This window comes from Nerophis ophidion, linkage group LG05 (genome assembly GCF_033978795.1).
Source record: "Nerophis ophidion isolate RoL-2023_Sa linkage group LG05, RoL_Noph_v1.0, whole genome shotgun sequence".
Taxonomy (NCBI): domain Eukaryota; kingdom Metazoa; phylum Chordata; class Actinopteri; order Syngnathiformes; family Syngnathidae; genus Nerophis; species Nerophis ophidion.
The window spans coordinates 75,336,549-75,354,048 of record NC_084615.1 but is presented as its reverse complement, the minus strand read 5'-3'; the positions used below and the strand labels follow the sequence as shown (position 1 = coordinate 75,354,048).

At 38.5% G+C, this 17,500-nt stretch overlaps 1 protein-coding gene across 4 annotated transcripts in view; it reads left to right on the top strand.

Annotated features, from left to right (window-relative positions):
• gria3b (glutamate receptor, ionotropic, AMPA 3b) overlaps positions 1-17,500 on the top strand; it is a 420,593-nt gene that overhangs the window by 389,022 nt on the left and 14,071 nt on the right. For 3 of the 4 annotated variants that reach the window (XM_061901989.1, XM_061901988.1, XM_061901990.1), the window contains one exon: positions 7,302-7,549. In XM_061901989.1, coding sequence (XP_061757973.1) covers positions 7,302-7,547 — 246 coding nt within the window. In that variant the 3' untranslated portion in view covers positions 7,548-7,549. Of the gene's footprint in view, positions 1-7,301; positions 7,550-17,500 lie in introns of those variants that run through there. The other variant, XR_009806959.1, reaches the window with a different exon arrangement.

Genomic DNA, 17,500 nt, shown 5'->3' with positions numbered 1-17,500 from the left:
CAGCTGTAAAATACACTAAAAACGATTATCTATCATCCAAATTGTTTCTCATCTCTTGGTTACCTTGTTAGGCTTACTTATCCTTGAAAATATTGGTTTTAATTAGGGATGCACCGAAATGAAAATTTGATTTGTTTGCGTTGTTACTACTTTGCAAAAGCGATGCGTCTATTAGATTCTTTGGCATCCTGTGGTGCGATGAACGGGCGGCACCTCTTAAAATGTGACCAACTTTTCCACAAACGCCACTTGCACTATATAGAGCAGGGGTCGGGAACCTTTTTGGTTGAGGGAGCCAAATATTTTAACTTTCCTCTTGTGTTAGCTTTCTGTTACCATCTCTGATGTTAACCGGTCAGTTTTGACCCATGTCTTAAATCAGCTGTAAAATACACTAAAAACGATTATCTATCATCCAAATTGTTTCTCATCTCTTGGTTACCTTGTTAGGCTTACTTATCCTTGAAAATATTGGTTTTAGTTAGGGATGCACCGAAATGAAAATTTGATTTGTTTGCGTTATTACTACTTTGCAAAAGCGACGCGTCTGTTAGATTCTTTGGCATCCTGTGGTGCGATGAACGGGCGGCACCTCTTAAAATGTGACCAACTTTTCCTCAAACGCCACTTGCATTATGTAAAGCAGGAGTCTGGAACCTTTTTGGTTGAGGGAGCCAAATATTTTAACCTTCCTCTTGTGTTAGCTTTCTGTTACCATCTCTGATGTTAACCGGTCGGTTTTGACCCATGTCTTAAATCAGCTGTAAAATACACTAAAAACGATTATCTATCATCCAAAATGTTTCTCATCTCTTGGTTACCTTGTTAGGCTTACTTATCCATGAAAATGTTGGTTTTAATTAGGGAGGCACCGAAATGAAAATTTGTGGCCGAAGCCGAATAAAATTTAAACCCTTGGCCAAATACCGAATAATGAATGCATCCATCCATCCATTTGCTACCGCTTATTCCCTTTCGGGGTCGCGGGGGGCGCTGGCGCCTATCTCAGCTACAATCGGGCGGAAGGCAGGGTACACCCTGGACAAGTCGCCACCTCATCGCAGGGCCAACACAGATAGACAGACAACATTCACACTCACATTCACACACTAGGGCCAATTTAGTGTTGCCAATCAACCTATCCCCAGGTGCATGTCTTTGGAAGTGGGAGGAAGCCGGAGTACCCGGAGGGAACCCACGCATTCACGGGGAGAACATGCAAACTCCACACAGAAAGATCCCGAGCCTGGATTTGAACCCAGGACTGCAGGACCTTCGTATTGTGAGGCAGACGCACTAACCCTTCTGCCACCGTGAAGCCCATAATGAATGCAGTTTTTCACAATTTTTTGAATATTGCATAAATAGCCTAGAATAAATATTTAGAGATGTTTTTCGAATAAAGTAATTTTTTATTGAATATTGACATTTTTTTAATAGTGCAGTAGTCTTTGCTTTTCAAAAAAATCACACAGTTTTTCATTTATATTAGGCCTTCAAACAAAACATGCATTCCAAAAAAAAAATAAAGTGCGTTAAAGTGGATAAACCCACAACAAATGAATTATTGTCCTTTTGGCAAAAGTCTGCTTAGCCACAGTAGATATGCTAATAATGTAAACAGAAGGCTCAAGTAAATCTCAATTAAGTGTGTGCTTGTAACCTCATACACTTATACAGGTAGCCTACACAACAGGCTAATAATGTAAACAGAAGGCTTAAGTAAATCTCAATAAGTGTGTGCTTGTAACCTCATACACTTATACAGGTAGCCTACACAACAGGCTAATAATGTAAACAGAGGCCCCACTAAATCTCAATAAGTGTGTGCTTGTAACCTCATACACTTATACAGGTACACAACATATCCCAACGTCACCACGTCACTGCACGTTGGTTGATTGCGTCACCGCGTCAAAAACTTGCGTCACACGCCACTATTCGGCCTTGTTTTTAACTCATTCCACCGAAGGCCGAATGTGGCTTTTTTTGCCATATTTGGCCGAATATATTCGGTTACCGATTAATCGCTGCATCCCTAGTTTTAATATTTTTGGAATGGGCCATTGGGCCTTTTTTTGCCAGTATACCCCTCGATTTCCAATTAAAAATGGTAAAATTAACTTTAAAAGAATCTTATAAATAAATAAAAGGTTGTTGACTATTACTGAGGGGTATTAGAACGTATATATTATCTTATCTCTTATTTGTTTTATTTATTTTTTCATTTTAATAATTTTGAGACTGAATTGACCTCACATGTCTGGACATGCCAGTCTTTGTTTTTTTTGTACTGGATAACAAGGTAAAATGAGAATCTCCTAAAGCTCACATGATTGGTAGAGGAGCTGGCTCTCAGTGTGTTCAGTTTTGGCTCTAATTATTGCTTGATAATCTTATTTTTATAACTGGGTCGAAACCGACCCTAACAACACCAAGGTCATAATTTCATCCAGAGCATTTTATAATTTAGTGAAAAACCAAACACATGTTTTGAATTGTTGAAATAGAGGTTCTTGACAAAGTCAAAAAGCTTCGATGCAAAAAAAATAATTTATATGGTTATTTTATGCATTTAAAAACTAAAACGGGCCGGTGCCGACCCTAACACAAGACGAAGGTTAAAAAATATTTCCGTGAGAGCCATATAATATTTTTTTTAAGACTGAATACAACTTAATGCATGCATTTTTAAGTAACACCAATATTTTTTGAGTATAAATAAGTCACTTATTCCTTTTAATAACATTGTTATTGTGAAGCTAACCACCAATAAACAAAATACTTCTTATCATTAATGCGACTTCTTGAACAGGTGTGGTAGAAACCGGATGGATGGATTAAAATGCATGAGAATGTTTTATATTTTGAACGTTAATTTTTGACACTGTTATTACCAGCGGAATTATTCATTACTTATCTTGTTAAGCAATGTCAACTGAGATTTATCTGAGAGCCAGGTGCAGTCATCAAAAGAGCCACATCTGGCTCTAGAGCCATAGGTTCCCTACCCCTGATATAGGGTGTCCGTTTACACTTGCGCTCAGCGACGTCAAAGTGGGGACAAATTATATATGTAAATAGTTTTTTTTCAAACAGAAGCCTTAAATTTGAATATCGATTTAATTTAATCGTAAAAGTTCAATAATAAGGTTGCTTGAATCAAATTAAAAATGTCGAACACCAACACCCACCATCAAAAATACAAAATGGTTTGCTCTAGGTAAGGGGTCGGCAACATAAAATGTTAAATGTTGGTCGCAAAAATACAAAAACAAATCTGTCTGGAGCCGCAAAAAATAAAAAGCCATATTACATAAAGATAGTGTGTCATGAGATATAATTTAAATTAAGAGGACTTAAAGAACATTAAATGACCGGAAATATAGCTACAAATGAGGCATAATGATGCAATATGTACATAAAGCTAGCCTAAATAGCATGTTAGCATCGATTAGCTTGCAGTGACCAAATATGTCTGATTAGCACTCCACACAAGTCAATAACCTCAACAAAACTCACCCTTGTGCATTCATGCACAACGTTGAAAGTTTGGTGGACAAAATGAGACAGAAGAAGAAGTGGCATAAAACACGTCCTAGAAAGTCGGAGAAAGTTAAAAATGTAAACAAACTACGGTGAGTTCAAGGACCACCAAAATTAGTAGGACAAAACGGCGCTTGACAAATACTTGAATCAGTGAAGTATGTTTAATATAAACAGTGTTTGTCCTCCTACAGAAACCATATTAAAGCAAAAAATATATATTGTATATTTTTCTTCCCCTCATCTTTTTCCATTTTTCATACAATTTTGAAAAAGCTCCAGAGAGCCACTAGGGCGGCGCTAAAGAGCCACATGCGGGTTGCCGACCCCCGTTCTAGGTGCCCCTAACTCTAAATAAACGTCATAAAAGCTCACCTTTAAGCATTCACACTAAACATTTCGTTGTACTTTGAACCTGTTCACCGCAATAATGACAATAAAACTCTATTCTATTCTAAAATAAAGGTACACATACTTTTCAATCTATTTGTGGCAGCGTAGGAGAAAGTTATGTACACGTTTCACTTGATCACCTTTTTGGCCCTATTTCTGGTGCATTTAAAGACCCTTGAATAAAGTTGCAAACTTAAGTGTTACCCGGTTTTCTAAACAGGGGTAGACTTAACTCCCATTAGATGTACTAATAATAATATCATAATGAAAGTTCAATAATAAGGTTGCTTGAATCAAATAAAAAATGTCGAAGACCTACACCCACCATCAAAATTACAAAATGGTTTGTTCTAGGCGAACCTAATTCTAAACACTTCCCTCGAAATAAACGTCATGAAAGCTCAATTTCAAGCATTCATATTAAACACCAACATTTAGGCGGCGGTGTAAAATAAAGGTAAAACTATTTTTCAATCTATTTGTGGCAGCGTAGGAGAAAATTATGTGCAAGTTTCACTTGAGCACCCTATTGGCCCCAATTCTGGTGCATTTAAAGACCATTGAATAATACAAACTTAGTCACACCCGTTTTGTTTTTTTTAAACAAGTACAATTAACTCCCTGGAGATGTACTAATAATAATAATATCATAATGAAAGTTCAATAATAAGGTTGCTTGAATCAAATTAAAAATGTCAAAGACCTACACCCACCATCAAAAATAGAAAATAGTATGTCCGAGGCAAACCTAACTCTAAACACTTCACTCGAAATAAACGTCATAAAAGCTCGCCCATAAGCATTCAAATTAAACACCAACATTTAGGCGGCGGTGTAAAATAAAGGTAAAAATATTTTCCATCTATTTGTGGCAGCGTAGGAGAAAGTTATGTACAAGTTTCACTTGAGCATCCTATTGGCCTTATTCTGGTGCATTTAAAGACCCTTGAATAAAGTTGCAAACTTAGGTGTCACCCGTTTTTGTTTTTTTAAACAGGGGTAGACATAACTCCCATTAGATGTTCTAATTATAATATCATAACAATAATGGTTTATTTTGTATTGATGACTCATATTGTCCACCCATGATAATTATACTAGTAGAACAAGATAGGATAGACTTTATTCACTAGACAAATGGGAAATGATATGGTTGCAGTGCAGATTTCACATAAAGTAACACAAGTAAAATGTAATAAAAAAAAACAATAATGAAAAATTAGTAATAATAATAACACCACTATGTCCACCTATATGCACAATGCACACTAAATGGTTGTACTTTTGCACATCCACTAATGGTAAATGGGTTACACTCGTATAGCGCTTTTCTACCTTCAAGGTTCTCAAAGCGCTTTGACACTATTTCTACATTCACCCATTCACCCACTGATGGCGGGAGCTGCCATACAAAACCCTAACCACGACCCATCAGGAGCAAGGCTGAAGTGTCTTGCTCAAGGACACAATGGACGTGACGAAGTTGGTAGACGGTGGGGATTGAACCAGGAACCCTCAGGTTGCTGTCACGGCCACTCTCCCAACCGCGCCACGCCGTCCCCTAATCTCTTATTTTACACTCTGAATTCAAGTAAAACTTGGCAGATTTATAATCATACATCATGTGAATATAGACTGATTAGACAGTGGGGCAAAAAAGTATTTAGTCAGCCACCGATCGTGCAAGTTCTCCCACTTAAAATGATGACAGAGGTCTGTAATTTTCATCATAGGTACACTTCAACTGTGAGAGACAGAATGTGAAAAAAAAAATCCAGAAATTCACATTGTAGGAATTTTAAAGAATTTATTTGTAAATTATGGTGGAAAATAAGTATTTGGTCAACCATTCAAAGCTCTCACTGATGGAAGGAGGTTTTGGCTCAAAATCTCACGATACATGGCCCCATTCATTCTTTCCTTAACACGGATCAATCGTCCTGTCCCCTTAGCAGAAAAACAGCCCCAAAGCATGATGTTTCCACCCCCATGCATCACAGTAGGTGTGGTGTTCCTGGGATGCAACTCAGTATTCTTCTTCCTCCAAACACGACGAGTTGAGTTTAAACCAAAAAGTTCTATTTTGGTTTCATCTGACCACATGACATTCTCCCAATCCTCTGCTGTATCATCCATGTATCCATTTTGGTATAAACTCAACTCAAGGCAAAGCAGAAAAGTCGATCAGGCAATCTGACATCGATTAGTTTAGCCTGCGGAAGACTGCTGTGAAGACTGTTGTCATGTGATGCAATGGGAGAAAATTAAAATAAAATTAAATTCAATTTAAAAAAATCGGTCTAAGCCTGGGCCCTGGAGAGTGTGTCCAGACTGACGCCAAGGGAAAAAAACAAAAACAACTCATAGCCAAAGTACATTTGCCGCTTTTCCACTAACGCAGGGGTAGGCAACCCAGAACGTTAAAAGAGCCATTTTGAACCCAAATATGAAAAATCGTCGCTGTCTGGAGCAAATGGGAGGGGGTTTCTCTGCTTGCATCACGCAAGTGACGTAAATGTTCGGCCCTCGAGAGCCACATACCACACCGTGATTGGTAGATTCCTTCAGCTCCGCACACAACCCTGTCAAGCGCCATTCATACAAAACTTGTGGGCCGCACTAACATTAAACTTTCATATAAAGTTGGGGGCCGCAAAATAACGTCTCGCGGGCCGCAGTTGGCAGTGTCTGAGACCCCTGGTTTAATGCATCAAAAATTAAAACAACAAAAAAACAAAATTAGGCATAGTAATGTGTTAATTCCACGACTGTATATATCGGTATCAGTTGATATCGGTCATTAAGAGATGGACAATATCGGAATATCAGATATCGGAAAAAAAAAACATTATCGGACATCTTTACACGGGACGGTCGGCAACCCTAGTCCACATAGACATGATGTCCGCCGACGCTCACGGGGTTAATCTGCAAATAGTAAAACTCTGATGAATACATTTTTACTGATTATGTTTGGTCGGTAAACAGCAGCAAAATGGTTTGATTTGATCATCTTCTCTGACTGTACTGTATGACAATGTTGCCTTAAGAGTTATACGTACATGTCGCTAAGGAGACAGGGATGTTTAGAGCTGTCGACCTAAGCGACGCTGACCAGCTTCCTGACATGGTCAAGAGTAGATCTAGACACTAGCTCCTAGAGACCATTGACAGTCAGATAAACCTTTGTTCAAAGGGAAGTTGTACTGTTTTATTTTAGACTCTAAAGGCTAAGAAAGATTCTGATCTGGTCACTTGTATTAATAATCTAGCATTAGTTTTAAATGATTATAGTTTGCAGGCTGCATCTTGCGATCGCTCCACCCCGAAATGCTTAACTATGTTCTTGACTTCCCCCACAGGACAAGACAAGCGCTCTCAGCCTAAGCAATGTGGCTGGGGTCTTCTATATTCTGGTTGGAGGGCTGGGGCTGGCCATGATGGTGGCACTCATAGAGTTCTGTTATAAGTCACGGCAAGAAACCAAACGGCTGAAATTGGCCAAAAGTGCCCACAGTTTTAAGCCGACACCCCCAACCAACAGCCAGAACTTTGCCACATACAGAGAAGGCTACAATGTATACGGAACAGAGAGTGTTAAGATCTAGAGGTAGGTCGCCCGTCTTTATCGTGCTGCGTGGGCCGGGGAGTGTTGAATCATTTAGCTCCTTGTCCTATCTGTTTGTCTCGCTTGCTGCTGCTTGTTGGGCTTGTTTGCAAATGTCATGTTGGAAGAAATACAACACAAAAGCCGTCCTAGACAAAAAAACAAACACATCACAGCCTTTGCTTTTTTTGGGACGCCCAAAAATATCTGTTTCTCAGCTGTGGTCTGTATGGGTAACATACTTTTATAACTTTTAACTATAACTTAGCTTTATATCGCACTTTTCTAAACACTCAAAGCGCTCACAGAGAAGTGGGACTCCACATTCATTCACACATGGTGGTGGTAAGCTACTTCTGTAGCCACAGCTGCCCTGGGGTAGACTGACTGACTTTTACACCACCTGTGGCAGTAATGACGATATTAAGGGGGAGCATGGCCAATAAACAACAGGCGCCATGTCTGCTACCATGGATGTAGCCGTCAATGGAATTTATGGAATTCATGTCGTTTTGACGTTAGTTTTTCTGACGAAATAAACCAAAAATAATATGTCTGTATGTAGTTCTAAACATACTACAGCTCATCAGAGGTGGGTAGAGTAGCCAGAAATTGTACTCAAGTAAGAGTACTGTTACTTTAGAGATTTATTACTCAAGTAAAAGTAAGGAGTAGTCACCCAAATATTTACTTGAGTAAAAGTAAAAAGTATGTTGTGAAAAAACTACTCAAGTACTGAGTAACTGATGCGTAACCTGTTCGTTTACTGATCATGGCAACAGATAATGCACAAAAACATAAAAATAGCAATGAGCAAATTCATAGCCAGGAATATCTCTTAAGCAACTAAAACATTAATATATATTAAATAATAGTACATTAAAATAAAATAAAAAAATGGCATATTGAGCCACAATAACTTAACAGCACCATAGCCTCAGTAGGCATTGATTGATTGATTAAAACTTGTATTAGTAGATTGCACAGTACAGTACATATTCCCTACAGTTGACCACTAAATGGTAACACCCCAATAAGTTTTTCAACATGTCGGGTTCTACGTGTGACGGTCACGTGACCACCTGGCTCCGTTTGATTGGTGCAACGTCACCAGTGACTGCATTTGATTGGTGAAACGCAGGCATGCGTAGTTCCTACTTTGAATGCGTGTCTGACAATATCAAAACAAACAAAGCGTGCATTAACAGATCGATAAAAAAAAGTAGCGAATAGCGAGCTGAATGTAGATAAATGGAGGGGAGTAAAAGTAGTGTTTCTTCTCTCTAAATATACTCAAGTAAAAGTAAAAGTATGTTGGATAAAAACTACCCGTAGAAGTACAATTTATCCCAAAAGTTACTCAGGTAGATGTAACGGAGTAAATGTAGCGCGTTACTACCCACCTCTGCAGCTCATACACTTACAATACAACAGAGGTCCCCAAACTACAGCCTGTGGGCCGGGTACGGCCCGCCGGCGTCCAAATTCCAGCCAGTCCAAAGTGTAAGAAAAATAAAAGTTTTTGTATTTTTTATTATTGTCTCCTAGTCGCCAAGGCAAATCATATGGTCTAAAAATGCATTTTTTCGATCGATAAAGTGACATCGTAGTGGCAAGTGAGTGCTCTTTCAGTCAATTAGTGCGCGGAAAAAAAATAAAATAAAATTAAAAAAAAAAAATATATATATATATATATATATATATATATATTAGGGGTGTGGGAAAAAATCGATTCGAATACGAATCAAAGCAATTCAGAATCGATTCTCATTTTTGAAAAAACGATTTTTTTTTTTTTATTCAAAATTATTATTATTTTTTTTTAATGCAATCCAATTCCTAAAACCAAACCTGACCCAGCAACACTCAGAACTGCAATAAACAGAGCAATTGAGAGGAGACACAAACACGACACAGAACAAACCAAAAGTAATGAAACAAAAATTAATATTATCAACAACAGTATCAATATTAATTATAATTTCAGCATAGCAGTGATTAAAAATCCCTCATTAACATTATCATTAGTGAATTATATTTATATAACACTTTTCTCAAGTGACTCAAAGTGCTTTACAAAGTGAAACCCAATATCTAAGTTACATTTAAACCAGTGTAAACCAGTGTAGGTGGCACTGGGAGCAGGTGGGTAAAGTGTCTTGCCCAAGGACACAACGGCAGTGATTAGGATGGCTGAAGAGGGAATCGAACTTGCAACCCTCAAGTTGCTGGCACGGCCACTCTACCAACCGAGCTATACCGCTCCAACAGACATTTATAAAAAAAAAAAAAAGAACAATAGTGTCACAGTGGCTTACACTTGCATCGCATCTCATAAGCTTGACAACACACTGTGTCCAATGTTTTCACAAAGATAAAATAAGTCATATTTTTGGTTCGTTTAATAGTTAAAATAAATTTACATTATTGCAATCATTTGATAAAACATTGTCCTTTACAATTATAAAAGCTTTTTTTTTTTTAAATCTACTACTCTGCTAGCATGTCAGCAGACTGGGGTAGATCCTGCTGAAATCCTATGTATTGAATGAATACAGAATCGTTTTGAATCGGAGAAATATCGTTTTTGAATCGAGAATCGAATCGAAAAAAATCGATATATTATCGAAACGTGACCCCAAGAATCGATATTGAATCGAATCGTGGGACACCCAAAGATTCACAGCCCTAATATATATATATATATATATATATATATATATATATTTATATATATATATATATATATATATATATATATATATATATACATATATATTTATATATATATATATACATATATATTTATATATATATATTATATATATATTTATATATATATATATATATATATATATATATATATATATATATATATATATATATATATATATATACATATATATATATTAATTTATAGGGCAGCACGGTGAGAGAGGGGATAGTGCGTCTGCCTCACAATACAAAGGTCCTGAGTAGTCCTGGGCTCAATCCCAGGCTCGGGATCTTTCTTTGTGGAGTTTGCATGTTCTCCCTGTGAACGTGGGTTCCCTCCGGGTACTCCGGCTTCCTCCCACTTCCAAAGACATGCACCTGGGGATAGGTTGATTGGCAACACTAAATTGGCCCTAGTGTGTGAATGTTGTCTGTCTATCTGTGTTGGCCCTGTGATGAGGTGGTGACTTGTCCAGGGTGTACCAGCACCCTCTCTATATATATAAATATGTGTATATATATATTTATATATAAATGTATGAGTGGGAAAAATCACAAGACTACTTCATCTCTACAGAACTGACGATTGAGGGAACCCCTCATGAAACAGTTCTATAGAGATGAAGTACTCTTGTGATTGTTTCCACATATACATATTGCGCTCTACCACGGTATCGAGCACTATTCTCTGGATAATCCAATTTAGACATATATATACATATACATATATATATACACACATAAATATTTTACTTTCTGACGAAATAAACCAAAAATAATAAGTCGATATAAAGTTCTAAACATACTCCAGCTCATAGACTTACAATGAAACATGCTTTTATTTCAAGAAAAAATAATTTTGACGCACTCTGCTGCTACAATCATATAAGAAAATGTACATGGTATATAATTCACGAAAAAATTTTACTATTTCAATATCCGTCTATTTGTATTTGTGTATGGCTTTCTCTTCTCCTGTAACCAACTGGCATTATTTTAGTTTTACTGAGATTCAAAGACAGTCTGTTTTTGTCTAACCCTCTCTTTAATGTGTTTATTTTTCGTTTTTATATCTTTGTGTTCTCTCCTGAACAAAACGCAGACGTCGTGTCGTGTGTTGACGGCGAACATTCACTTCACATACTTATCTTATTTTCGGGTTGTGGGGAAAGCGACGTAAAATCTTTCTGTAATTCTCGCGGGTGGAGCAGGCCCATGTTGCGCAACAGGGCATCGTTACACATCGAAAAACTAACGAGGAAGCGCCGCAAACACGTAGCATCAGCCCAAAGTAGGTAGCAGTCCTGTGATCGCCTGTTTGTCTTTTGACCAATCCTTGAGGAGATCGCCTGGAACTGAGTAGGCTATACTCTCTTTATACACGACTCTGTATCAAACGAACAGAGGAAGTCATAGAAGAGTTTCTTAAGCGCACAAATTATGACTAAAGTGGTGAAGTCGTTTTTTTAAATTTGCGCGTTAATTTTATTGACGGTTCAAGAAACATTTTCATTATAAATTTAGTTAAAATACAGCAGGGGTGCCCATTACATAGATCGCGAGCTACCAGTCGACCGCGGGGGGTGTGTCAGTCGATCTCCAGCCAGGCTTTTAAAAAAAATACTTAAATGACATTCACGGTACCGGAGGGTCTTGTGAGATGACGCTGACTGCTGCAAGATCATTATTATGAAAATATGACCGAGAGGAAGGCGAGAAACACTTTTTATTTCAACAGACTCTCGCACCGTACCTTCCGTCAAAACTCTAAAGGCCGACTGCACATTTCCTATCTTCACAATAAAAGCCCTGCTTCATGCTGCCTGCGCTAACTAAATACAGAGTCTCGGAAAACTGGCGTGCACAAGCGATCCCTCAGAAAGCTTTCCGAGACTCTTATTTTGTTAGCTCAGGCAGCATGAAGCAGGGCTTTTATTGTGAAGATAGGAAATGTGCAGTCGGCCTTTAGAGTTTTGACGGAAGGTACGGTGCGAGAGTCTGTTGAAATAAAAAGTGTTTCTCGCCTTCCTCTCTGTCATTTTTTCATAATAATGAACTGGCAGCAGCCAGCGTCATCTCACAAGACCCTCGGGTGCCGTGAATGTCAATCAAGCAAGCTACGGAATTTGCCGCCAATGTTTTTCTTGTAAAGTGTATGGAAGCTGGATGAATTAGATGCCAAAAACCAACCACTTTCATGTGGTATTGTACAGAAAGGACAACTTTTTTTCTCCTCCATTTGAAAATGTGGGCGTTATCATCATTACTGTCTGATTCCAATCAATGCAAGTCATCAGAATCAGGTAATACAGCAACTTATATTCTTGTCTTTGTGAAAGAAAGACATCTATATGTGTTACACATGCTTGTATTATCATTAAACACATTTAACTTGTTTACAAAAATGTCTCTTTCATAAATAAATAAATATAAATGATATATATAAATGAGGTAGATCCCCTCGAGTTGGTCAATTGAAAAGTAGCTCGCCTGCAGAAAAAGTGTGGGCACCCCTGATGTACAGTATTTAAGAACAAAAAAATGCATGTAAAAAGCAATGTTGTGAGTTATTTATGAGTCCCTTCCTATGCAGTATAATTGGTGAGTCCTTATTTTTATAATCCGCCTGACCTAAGCCTGAATATAATGTTTTTTGTGATCATAACATTTGAAGAGGTTGTAAACTGTAAGTAGGTAAAATATAATCTTTGAATAAGATTAAAATCAAGTGTAAGACTACTAATTCAGTTTTAACAGTTGAGTGGCCCCTGCATAGTAGAAAAGTTTGGCCCCGTGGTCAAAAAGGTAAAGAAACTATAACCATAAACGATAGTGCCTCTGGATATGTGGAAGGCCGAATGATAGTTTACAGACATGTGTTGTGACTCTCTAGTACAGTGGAACCCCGAAGGTGGAACACAATTAATTCCAGAATGATGGTCGAACGATTAAGTCAACAAATAAGTCAGGCCACTAAAATCAATAAACCCTGTTTACCAGGGAGCCGCATCTGTTTTTCTTTGGTCATTGCTATGCAAACCTTGTATCAATACATCCACATAAGCAGAAAAAACCCTTAACTAAAAGATTAACAAAAATCAATGTTTTGAGAATGAAAGACTATTTGCACCATAAGCACTTGAATGGGAATCATTCATAATCCAGATGCGCATTCTAAATAGAGAAAAACTGCTCGCATGAAGCAGCTAACAATGCAGGTGATGGGGATGCATCTATTCGGCTTATACAATGCATCCGGAAACTCTTCAAATAACTTCAGTCCCTCCACATTTTGTTATGTTACAGCCTTATTCCCAAATGAAATAAATTCATTGTTTATTTTATGTATTTATTTTATTTATTTTTTCATTTAATAAATTGGCAAATATTTCTAAAAATGACAAATAAAAAAAATAATTATTCTAGGGTATTTTATGCAGAATTTTGAGGACAAACAATTGTGTATTTTTGGAATTAGGCTGTAACATGAAAAAATGGGGAAAAGTAAAGTACTGTTAATACTTTCCAGATGCTCTGTGGAATCAATTAAATAAATAAAAAAACGTTTTTTAAATAAATACTTCAATTCAATTCAATGTGTCCAGAAAAGAACTTCAGGAAAATGTTAAAATGACCAAAAATACTGTAAATATTACATTTTGTCTTGAATGCGCCTGTTACTACATTGCATACATAAAATGTTGTTGGAGTTTATTGGATGGTTTAAGAGGGCTAAATAGGCGAAACAAGTCAATCCCAATTACCTGTATTGTTAGCCGCCTCTTGCTAGCAGTTTTTTTTTTCCAATATTTGAAACACACAGAATAAGATATGTGTGTTCTTGTTTTATATAAGGATTGTAGATTATGTGAAATGTCTTTACAACCTCTAAAGGCCTTAGTGGCCACATACGTGGACAGGACCTTTTAGCTCTTATTTCCAAAATTGTGTACACTACTGAATTGGGGTCTTATGTCAACATACGAACACTTATACTGCCATCTGGTGGTGTCAGAACTGTATAACATACAATGGAATTTTGAAAAAAAAAAGTGTAAAAATGAAAATTTGCATGTCACTACACATGAAGTACACATTTGTGTACTTATGGACTAAGTACATCATATCAAAAGATGATTTTTAGTTTTTATTCTAATAATGGTCTAATAAGACCAAATAACAAAAATACATTTTAAAAAAGCATGTAAACACACAGCTTGGACCTTCAGTGACAAAATGTGAACACAAGCAAACAGTCCAATACCAAGATATGCCATTAATAGTTTAGATTAGAGTGTCCGCCCTGAGATCGGTAAGTTGTGAGTTCAAACCCCGGCGAGTTCATACCAAAGACTATAAAAATGTGACCCATTACCTCCCTGCTTGGCACTCAGCATGTGGAATTGGGGGTTGAATCACCAAAAATGATTCCCGGGCACGGCCACCGCTGCTGCTCACTGCTCCCCTCACCTCCCAGGGGGTGATCAAGGGTGATTGGTCAAATGCCGAGAACAAATTTCACCACACCTAGCGTGTGTGTGACAATCATTGGTACTTTAACTTTAATTTTAATCTCCATTATCTGTATTGTTAGCCGCCTCTTGCTAGCAGTTTTTTTTTTCAATATTTGAAACGCACAGAAATAAGAAAGTCATGGGTTTTGTTTCACATGAGGATTGTAGATGAAGTAAAATGTGCTTAAGTGACAACATGTGAACACAAACAAACAGTCCAATACCAAGATATTCCATTAATAGTTTAGATTAGAGTACCCGCCCGGAGTTCAAACCCCGGCCAAGTCATACCAAAGACTGTAAAAATGGGACCCATTACCTCCCTGATTGGCACTCAGCATCAAGGGTTGGAATTTGGGGTTAAATCAACAAAAATGATTCCCGGCCGCGGCCACCGCTGCTGCTCACTGCTCCCCTCACCTCCCAGGGGGTGATCACACACCTAGTGTGTGTGTGACAATCAACAATCAATCAATCAATCAATCAATGTTTATTTATATAGCCCTAAATCACAAATGTCTCAAAGGACTGCACAAATCATTACAACTACGACATCCTCGGAAGAACCCACAAAAGGGCAAGGAAAACTCACACCCAGTGGGCAGGGAGAATTCACATCAAGTGGGACGCCAGTGACAATGCTGACTATGAGAAACCTTGGAGAGGACCTCAGATGTGGGCAACCCCCCCCCCCTCTAGGGGACCGAAAGCAATGGATGTCGAGCGGGTCTAACATGATACTGTGAAAGTTCAATCCATAGTGGCTCCAACACAGCCGCGAGAGTTCAGTTCAAAGCGGATCCAAGACAGCAGCGAGAGTCCCGTCCACAGGAAACCATCTCAAGCGGAGGCGGATCAGCAGCGTAGAGATGTCTCCAACCGATACAGGCGAGCGGTCCATCCTGGGTCCCGACGAGCGGTCCATCCTGGGTCTCGACTCTGCACAGCCAGTACTTCATCCATGGTCATCGGACTGGACCCCCTCCACAAGGGAGGGGGGGGACATAGGAGAAAGAAAAGAAGCGGCAGATCAACTGGTCTAAAAAGGAGGTCTATTTAAAGGCTAGAGTATACAAATGAGTTTTAAGGTGAGACTTAAATGCTTCTACTGAGGTAGCATCTCGAACTGTTACCGGGAGGGCATTCCAGAGTACTGGAGCCCGAACGGAAAACGCTCTATAGCCCGCAGACTTTTTTTGGGCTCTAGGAATCACTAATAAGCATGGGTTCTTTAACTTTTTTTAAATATAATAATAATATGACAAGGAAGGGGGATCCATATGGCCCCATTCGTCATGGTTTACCTGACACATGAAACATGACGAATTGCGGGGGGGGCACTATCCACTTTAGCCGCCAGATGTCGGTAGTGTTCCTAATGTCTTGAAAAGTGTTTTGAGGCAATTCCAACTTTGACCAAAGCTTCAAGGCCTACTGAAAGCCACTACTAACGACCACGCAGTCTGATAGTTTATATATCAATGATGAAATATTAACATCGCAACACATGCCAATACGGCCTTTTTAGTTTACTAAATTGCAATTTTAAATTTCCCGCAAAGTATCCTGTTGAAAACGTCGCGGTATGATGACGCTTGCGTTTGACGTCTCATTATTTTCCAGCCCGATCCAAGCTATAAGTAGTCTGCTTTAATCGCATAATTCCACAGTATTCTGGACATCTGTGTTGCTGAATCTTTTCCAATTTGTTTAAATAAAAATGGAGAAGTCAAAGTAGAAAGATGGAGGTGGGAAGCTTTTAGCCTTTAGCCACACAAACACGCAGTGTTTCCTTGTTTAAAATTCCCGGAGGTGAAGCTTTACTATGGATCAGAGCGGTCAAGCGAACATGCTTCCCGACCACAAGTCGACCGGCGGTTTTCGGTGAGAAAATTGTAGTAATAAGTCGGCTCTTACCGGAGATCAGCGGAGCTTCCGTCCTGCTGCAGCTGCCGTGACTTCCCTCAGAGACTCTGGCGTCAACACACCCGTTGCCACACCCCTCCGACTATCAGGTACTATTTAACTCACTAAAACACTAGCAACACAATAGGCAGATAAGGGATTTCCCAGAATTATCATAGTAAATGTGTCTAAAAATATCTGAATTACTCCCACTGCAATCGCCCTTGTTTTTCTTTCTAGTCCTTCACTCTAAATTTCCTCATCCACGAATCTTTTTCATCCTCGCTCAAATTAATGGGGAAATTGTCACTTTCTCGGTCCGAATAGCTCTAGCTGCTGCTGGCTATGATTGTAAACAATGTGAGGATGTGAGGAGCCCTACAACCCGTGACGTCACGAACACATCGTCTGCTACTTCCGGTAAAGGCAAGGCTTTTTTATTAGCGACCAAAAGTTGCGAACTTTATCGTCGATGTTCTCTACTCAATCCTTTCAGCAAAAATATGGCGAAATGATCAAGTATGACACATAGAATGGACCTGCTATCCCCGTTTAAATAAGAAAATCTCATTTCAGAAGGCCTTTCAGTTGCTATGGAGAGCGGCACTTTCCACCATTTTCAGCAGACTGCATTGCAAAAACTTTACCCTCTCCTTTTACGCGAAATTAACTAAGGAATGGGGCCATGTGAATCCCTTCCCTATTGTAAGTATAACGTATTCGTCTGTCGGAATGACAGCAAAACACGACAACTGAGCACAAATCGGCTTTTTATTGTCTACAAAAACTCTTCTATTCTCTCGTTTCCTGTGTTGTTGTT